Source organism: Lepisma saccharinum, chromosome 7, assembly GCF_977018435.1.
Source record: "Lepisma saccharinum chromosome 7, izLepSacc3.1, whole genome shotgun sequence".
In the NCBI taxonomy this organism is placed as follows: domain Eukaryota; kingdom Metazoa; phylum Arthropoda; class Insecta; order Zygentoma; family Lepismatidae; genus Lepisma; species Lepisma saccharinum.
In genome coordinates, this window is record NC_139235.1 from 32,536,033 (window position 1) to 32,545,161 (window position 9,129).

Below are 9,129 nucleotides of genomic sequence, written 5' to 3' on the forward strand. Positions count from 1 at the left end.
GGTGGTCACTAACGAAAAAGAAGAATTAGTTGATTTTGCTGGAGCCACAATAACCGCCATCATAGAGATTAATATATAAATAAAATACATACTAAAAAATGGAGCATATCGAGAGTTACGAGCTACAGTCGTTCCCCCCGAACCGTAGGACCTTTGCAAATTTGAATCAGCCCAACACAGAGATTGAGATTGACCTTGACGTATGGGATGGCTTTATACACCCCCACAGAGCAGACCTATATATCAAGTTTGATGTTGTAAAGCTCGATGGTACAGATTATCCGGCTAACTCAAATATAAGACTAGTAGACAATTTTGTACCGCATCTGTTTTCTCAAATCGAGATCAGAAAGCATGGTGTTGTCATAAACAGAGTAGACTATCCTGGTATTACATCTACAGCTTTGGCCACACTGAACTTATCCAAGACCGATGCCTCGTACTACAAAATCGGTGGATTTGAGGCTGGCGATAAAATAATAACCAAGAGCCACACTATATTGTTCCCGATGCGCCTGTTACCTGGATTCTTCTCCGATTACAAAGACATTATGTGGAAGGGTGGTTTAAGAATCACATTTCGAAGAGCCGCCAATGATAATAATGCTTTGATGCGGTACAGTACATTAAACTCTACTGGTGCAGCTCTGCCTAATACCCTACCCGACCAAGGCAAATGTCTTATTCAGACTATGGAGCTAAGAATTCCAGTAGTTGAATATGAAGTCAGTTATGCTCTTAAATACAAAGCAGATATACTAAAAAATCCACAGGTGCCTTTACAATTTTATACATATCAATGTGTCCAGAAACCTGCTACTGGTAGCTATTATGAATTTGATGCTACAAACTCATTCTGCAGTATACAATATGACATGCCAGATTTTGTGGTGGTGCTGTTTCAGACTGGTCGAGACAACAATCAGCAACAAAATTCAAGTAAGTTCGATAGCTGTAACATCAAGAACATATATCTTAAAACGGCCGAAACGAGGTGTTTCCTAGAGAAAATTATAATTTAGACATGTCCAAGGATGATTTTCTTAAATTATACGAGGCCTACACAGCATACAAAAGAGTCACTACTGTCAATACCGTCATGTATTACTCACCCGATGAATTCAAAGCACAGAGACCGATGTTTGTAATCAACACCTCAAAACGCAAACAGGTTGTAGTTAATGACAGGACAAACATTAAAATAATCTGTGAATTCCATGATACACCACCTGCCAACACCATATGTAGTGTTATTCTTATAGGTGAAAAATCATATGTTTATGACGTAAGAAACGAAAGAGTCACAGAGCAATTCTAGAAGACCTTCTCACAGTGCATTGTTTTAGTATTAGATATATGACTTGAGCCAGGTTTTTAATTAAAATAATCAACATATTCCAGGTCAACATATTAACATAACAGTAAAAATACTCTAAACAAGTATTTAAGCATATATTACAGTGTACTACTGTGTAAGCAAAAGGGCTATATTTTTAGCAGGCTTATAGACAACAGACTGACAGATGCAGCTTGTGTACACATGGCCAAATCAGTCTGTTGAGGGTTCTTCATTTGTACACTAGAATTCGGGATTCTTGGGATTTTGACAGTGTAGCACACTTGGGCAATAGGCTTATATGGACAACTTGATATAGTTTTAAGTGTAGCTAAATTAGTCTGTTAAGGGTTCTTCATTTGTACACTAGAATTCAGGATTCTTTGGATTTGACAGTGTAGCACACTTGAGGCAATTGACTCATATGGGCATCTTGACATAGTTTTAAGTATAGCCAAATTGGTCTGTTAATCATATGAGCTCTTCATTTGTATGATTTTTTGTCCTCATCCTATGGTATTTACTACTACTAGCATGCCTAAGAAAATTTCATTGTGTATTATTGTTCACTGTTCTTCATAGGGAGTTACGAACGTGACAATGTCTTCACGCACGTAACGAACATTATTTCGGACATATACAGAGCTAGGATTTATTTCAATACTTATTGTATTTGTAGTATCCCCACACATCATACTTCACCAGCAAAAAATATCCTCTGTAGTTGATGTACTTTACAGAAAAAAATAACGTCAAACATTTCTACAACAGAAGATGTACTCCGTAGCTCAGTGGTTGTCGGCCTCCATGGTGAGTGGTTAGTGCAGCGCTCTACGAAGCCAGGCAGTGACGTCCGGTGACGTCGACACTTGGGGTAGCAATTAGTAGCGTGCCCAAGGGGGGTTGATGGGGGTCAATACTCCCGCCCCCTTTACGACCCGGCCTGTCCATGGGTGTTCTTTGTGTGTGTCCCTTTATCAATCATCAATTTTATCGTATCATCTTCGCAATTAGCCAAAAGTGGCAGAAAAGCGAAGTAAAATAAATCAATCCAACAACAACAATAAGAACGCGCGATCTCTTGCCCAAATAAATACATCCGTGTTTATGACCGTTTAGCTAAGCCGTTTTTTTTTTATTGGAGGCCAAGAGATTAGTATATTTAAATAAAACACTACTAAGATCTGAGAGACCGTGAGCAAATATTTGTCATATCTTCCGTATTTTTTTAAAAAATAAAAGAAAACATAATATTTCCAAATATTTTTGTTGCACATAATACGGCACGTTCCAATTTCATAAACAATAAAACTATATTTTTTACATCCCACATTATAGATACATATTATACAACGTGCATAAATACAGAGAACATAAGTACTGCGGACATTATCCCCAAGTTCTTGAGAGGATTTACAAAGGAATCGAAGGGAAACTAATCCCGTATCTGTCCTATAGCAGATAAGACTGGGGGACCTGAAAGCACGGGCTTTCAACCATTGGAGCGGAGGGCGAGGGGACAAGGGAGGTAGAGGCAGAAATATTCCGTTTTCCTTTTGGCGGCAGTTTCTACTTTCTACCTGGAACTGGTGAGGCGGAGGAAGATCCAGCTAATCCAGTCTTGCCGGCTGATCTCGCCGAGGGACGAGAAGCGCTTGAAAAATAAGTGTTGCGTGTAAACTTTGGCTTCAACAAGACAATGAATATTGTGATTTGAAAATAATTAGAGATGTGAGATTGATTGATCTATCTCTGCTAGACTAGCTACTCTTCAGTGCACGTCACTGAAGCCAGGTGTTGTTCAGAGTTCGAATCCCGGTTCTTGTGTTTGTCCCAATGAGAATACCGAGAACATACAGAAATTTGAATGGAGAACTAAATAGAGAAGGAGTTAGTAGTTATAAGATAGATTTTTTCGGTATTAGCTCGCGCGCGTTGACGTCCAAAACGAATAGATCTTTCTATACTAAAAATTAGGCCTTTACGGGCCGTGAATTTATTATCTCGACTTGGGATCGCAAGTAATTTGAAACGTTTGTATGAAGTTGAGAATTCGCGAAAGCTGACAACACGAACAGTTTCGAGTACCAAGTGTCGGATTTTCGGAGTCTCTTCAAAAGGAAGAAGGAATGAAGGAAAAATCAATAAATTATATTTCTAAAATGCGTACTAACTGTGGAAGTTTTATATAACATGGTCAATAGATCTTCAAGTATGCTCTGTAACTGAGGATATCTAGAAATAACGTAACTACGCTCATGTATGCTGCACGATGTCAGGTGTTAACTGTTGAATTTCTTCAGCAATATGTGGTTGAAGATCCGTTGTCGACGCCATCTTTGTCCTGTCAAGATGTCCTTGATGAAACGCCAAAGAAAAAAAGCATGGAGTAATACCAGGGGAACTGGGTGACCATTGATTGGACCTCCTCGTCCAATCTTGTTGGTAAATATGTTTGGGAACTTTCTGGATTCGTGGAAATACAAATTATTTCAACATGCATATGACATGTCATTCCTGCAAAAAATCTGTCACTGGTCTTACACTGTAACACATTTTCTGCCTCTTTAAACAGTTTAACTCACTGCCCGATGTTCTTTTGTCTCGACGGCTATCTCTTGTATAACCTTCTGAAATTTCGCTGCACTTGAGTTAGAAATTTTTGTCTGAAAATGCAAACCACAAGACATACGCTGATTTTTATCTATGGAGACAGCTTTCTGGCCACAATACAACCAGCGCCGCCACTCGCCAGAGTTATGAATTAGCACAATGTTGCCAGTCAAAGGAACTTCCATAGTTACGAATTATTTTCCAATTAGAGAAATTGTCATACATATTTTATTTTTCATCACACTCTGAAAGCTTTATACTTCATTTGTATATACTCTGTGATTGATTCTAGTCAGATAGAAGAAACCATCCATGGCCACCTCGGGTAAAACTTTACCTGCCATCCTCTAACTAAACTTGATTTGAGGCGCCTCGACCCACCTAAGAGCTCCAACAAGGGGTGGATTTTCTCCCCCCACTTGAGAGAGCCCCGACCCTGTCCCCGGTCGCCCGTTACCTACATTCCCCTACATTACTTATTACGCGCGTACAGTGCGATGTTGCACCCCACCACCTCGAGTGTCCAGCAATTTCCAAATTCCCTACGTACAGGGTATACCACCAGAGTGAGTGAGTCTGTGGTTGTCCGGACCATGTCACTCATCCAACGTTACCATGGGCATAGTTCCATCAGCTCTCACTGCAGGGAAACCAGATGCCTTGCTGTAAGCAGTAAGCGCACTCCGTTTTCGTCTACGATGCGAAAAGTTGGAATTTCTCCAATGGTACACTAAAGGGGAACAGAAAGATGTGCGCACTCATTTTCTCACCTGAGATACCCTAATTGTACGTACATAGGCAATTCGAGATATACTAAACCCTGGCGTGGTTGGCGCATCAGCACATTGACCCTTCAAACCCATCCCACTGCGCGGCCGCGGCCCTTCTTCCTCTTTCGAATCCAGACTGCAGGAAAATTAAACAAAAATAATTTGTAAAATCATACAAAACCGAATTGTTAAACTGCCCTCCCAACCCTTCATAGTCTCCTCTTTCTAAGGTAAGTTCACTTTTATGTACATGTAGGCTAAGCGGGACTGGACCTACAGTTTAGAGTTGGATCCTAACCACTATGGGCCTCCACCAGATATCAAACCCGGGGCCCCTTGATCACAAGGGGGTGACGTTACCACTACGTCACCAATGAAATTGCATTATCTGATGCAGCGACTGCTGTATTCTGTGTAATACTCACACTCGTATATAAAATATATGAATAGGACTCTAAAACACAAATTCTATAATTGGCAGAATCAACGTATGTTCTGTGGTATTCTGATAGCACGAGTAGTTGGCCAAGTGTCAAGTTGTCCCTTCAATATGTGAATGTTCCTTAAAACCATGGGCTCAGAGGCCCATGAATGAAAGTTTAATTGAACTGGACTGATGTGTGTTTTCTGTCATTTGTACACATAAGTTAACTAATTAGACACTACTTTCATGTTTTGTTATGGATTATACACGAAAGATAAATTACATAATGATTTTTAAGTAATTATAGTAAATCAATGTAACATTTATTACTTTTCTTCAATTACAATGTTGATACTTGGAACAATGCTTAAACTGTGCAAAATTCTATCAAAGTTTTCTCTTTTTCTTTTTCTATTACCCATACGTTCATTATTTCAAATTGTTACTATAGTTTAGCAATTGAACATATCCTCTCATGTAGTGAAACACCTTTAAAACATCATTGCGAAATCTTTAATTAGAATTACCAAGGGGTGGGCCTTTGAGGCCCATAAACAATATCAACGAAATAAAGTAACTTTTTAATGAACATTTTTGGAAAAAAATCACGCGATGTCATTCTAAATATTGCAAAGAACAATTACTATTTTTTATGAATTTTTACAATGAAGGATATACATGTAATACGCAAAAAAATGAATCAGTGGGCCTGAGAGCCCTTTTCCCCTTGGTATTGGTAGGGTTAATTAATGCAATAAATTTTAACAATTTTTCTACATGCATCTTTGGGTAATGAAATTGCAGGTTTAGTAAATACATTGCCACGAAAATACCTGAGACCAATATTAACACAATTTATGACAGGCATTAACCACGAACAAAACCACGAACGGTTATCAATACTAAACGTTGATTCTCAAAGATTAGTGTTTAATCTGCACTGATGCCAACTGTTACTGCCAAGTTTTCATTCTCATTGACAGACACACCGACCGATTGAGGTATTAATTATTCTATTCTATTAAAAGCTGGTATTAAAAGTAAAAAACGTGAATGTGACACGCAAGGGGTGCCCGCAGGATCTTTTCTCAGGGGGCATTCATAGAAACTTTTATCATTATTATTATTATTATTATTATTATTGCTATTATATTTGTGGTTGGTTACTACTACTACTACTACTACTACTACTACTACTACTACTTATGATTTCTTTAAATTACATACATTTGTAATTTCCATATTCTGTGTATTTATATAGAATTTGGAAACCTGGATATTTAACATATTAATTCATGTAGGACAAAAAGATATTTTGTACAGTTAGATAATAAGTGTAAAATAGACTGTGAGTTTAAATGTAACGCTACTTCAATAATAATAATAATAATAATAGTTGCTGTAACTTACTTCCTGTTAGTCACATAAAACAATATTTATTGTTACAAACTAACGCTACAATTTCACCATTCAAATTTCATTAAGTCTTTCCAGAAACCTCAGGAGGGGGGGGGGGAGCAAGTGCACCCCGGGCGTCCTTGTTGACACGAGCAGCGGCACATCTTGAAGCACGCACTGTATCCTGATTCTAATTTGTGCGTGTTTATCCTTTTCTAGTGGTCTGGGAAGGGGGGAAGGGTGCTCGTCACATGTTCACGTTTTATACTTCTTTACCTTGCCTGTAATTATAGTTATCAATTCTTAAGTTGACTACTACTGGTATTGCGATGCATACAGTAGTGGAGACCGGGGTGAGTTGAGCATGTTTTTATGTTTAAGAGAGAGAGAGAGAGAGAGAGAGAAGAGCGAAAGAGAGAGAGAGAGAGAGAGAGAGAAGGAGAGAAAGAGAGAGAGAGAGAGCCCTCTCTCTCTCTCTCTCTCTCTCTCTCTCTCTCTCTCTCTTTTTCTGCAGCTCTTAAAAATTGCTATCTACTATTGATGAAATGCTACGAGCAATACCTGTAGCTTCCTTGACCACTGTGAATTTTTATTACACCATGATGCTAAAACTTGTAAAGTTATTGCTTGTTTTTTTGAAGCGTGTCAGTATTGTAAATTCATCCCGTATATGGGGTGAGTTGACTATATGTGCGGGGTCAGTTGACAATATGTATAATTTCTACGCCATACATGGTTTGGAATTTTTTATTTCAAACAATATACAGCCTTAAAAATTACGAATTACAAAAATGTTTTCAAATGAACAGTATAACATGAGACATAAATGTTCCAAACTTTTAAAAAGAAGTTTACAAAAGTGTTTACTATTTTTTTTTACCCAGTGTTTATTTTGATTGTTCTATCACAAATACAAATGCAATATAGTGTCCTATAATCCTAATCTAATATATGAGGGGCAGTCAAATAAAAACCGAACACCCACCATAAAACACATTCCTCACAAAAGTTGGCAACAATGTCGTTACGTATCGATACTGCCATCTGTAGGGTAGGAGAAATGGATAGAGAAAACGCACAGTTCCACACAGTTGCTTCGTCATTGCTCAGGAGGTGAGCGTAGTGAAAAGTGTGTCGTCCAGCATTGGAAATGGAGGCAAGCAAAGAAGAGCAGAGAGGTGTGGTTCGTTTGTTGGTAGCTGAGGGTGCTGCAACACGCGAAATTCATCGTCGCATGTCTGCAGTGTACGGCGAACACTGCATGTCCCTGACAAGTGTGCACGAGTGGCAGAAGAGATTCCACGAAGCACGCACAGCACTGCAAGACGATCCGCGTCCGGGACAGGCCCATCGAGCCATTACGACTGATGTGATTGCGAGGATCGATGGTCTGATCCGGGAAGACCGACGAATCACAGAGGAAGAAATTCGTGTTCAGGTTGGCATTAGTCATGGCTCTGTGCATGCCATTATCAAAGATCACCTGCAGTTCCGAAAAAATTGCGCGCAGTGCGTTCCGCATCAACTGACGGGGTGACAAAAGATTGACAGAATGACTGCATGTCTGAGTCATTTGCAGCGGTACCACGAGGAAGAGTATGCGTTTCTGTCACGTATCGTCACAGGGGACGAAACGTGGTGCCACCATTTTGAGCCCGAGAGCAAACGGCAAAGCCAACAATGGAAACACGTCGATTCTCCCCCGCCAAAGAAATCCAAAGCTGTCTATACGAGTTCCGGTAAGGTCATGCTGAGCTGCTTCTTCGACGGCAAGGGCCCTCTGCTTGTGGACTTCCTAGAGCGTGGAGCCACAATCAATGCGCAGCGCTATGCAGACACGTTGCAGAAACTGCGACGACTGCGCCATAAAGTCAAAACGCCCTGGAATGCTGTCGGACGGAATCATCCTTTTGCATGATAACGCCCGTCCCCATACTGCCAATCTGGTGAGGGATAAGCTTCAGACATTTGGCAGGGAAATACTTGAACATCCTCCATACAGCCCCGATCTTTCCCCTTGTGACTTCCACATTTTTGGTGACCTGAAGAAAGACATTCGTGGACGTCGGTTTCATTCGGACGAGGAAGTGCAACAGTGGGTGAGGTTGTGGGTCCGTCAGCGACCTACCTCTTTCTACAAGACTGGAATTGATCGTCCCATCTCCCAGTGGGATAAATGTCTTAACACTTGTGGCAATTACTTTGAATAAAACAAACTCCATTGTCACTTTGTAGCGGGTGTTCGGTTTTCTTTTGACTGCCCCTCATATATTATTACAAACAATGTGTCTATATGCTAAGATGTTTCTGATGAAACAATTAATTGAAGAACAATTTCTCAATAGGCCTACAGTATTGTCAACTAGGCCCTTCCTTCCTATTATCAACTTACCCCGATCGCCATATTGGACTTTCTTGTCATGCCGCTGCTAAACATTGCAGTTTAATAAAGTATCCGAATGCAGTATCGGTACAATTTTCCATAGTCTTCTGGATAGCCTGAGCATAAACTATGTGCTGACTTACTTTGAAAACGTATAAGAAAGAATATAGAGTTGAGAAAATTTACTTCGCAAGTAAGAATTGAT

At 39.8% G+C, this 9,129-nt stretch overlaps 1 protein-coding gene across 1 annotated transcript; it reads left to right on the forward strand.

Moving 5' to 3' along the window:
* Positions 1-7,691: 7,691 nt before the first annotated feature.
* Positions 7,692-8,078, forward strand: LOC145990414 (protein GVQW3-like). The gene has a single exon (XM_083126109.1). It carries the CDS (start codon positions 7,692-7,694, stop codon positions 8,076-8,078), a length of 387 nt encoding a protein of 128 aa, XP_082982235.1.
* The last annotated feature ends 1,051 nt before the right edge of the window (positions 8,079-9,129 follow it).

What these genes read in the sequence shown, in the direction of transcription:
- LOC145990414 (XM_083126109.1), top strand. Translation starts at nt 7,692, where the DNA reads ATGGAGGCAAGCAAAGAAGAGCAGAGAGGTGTGGTTCGTTTGTTGGTA.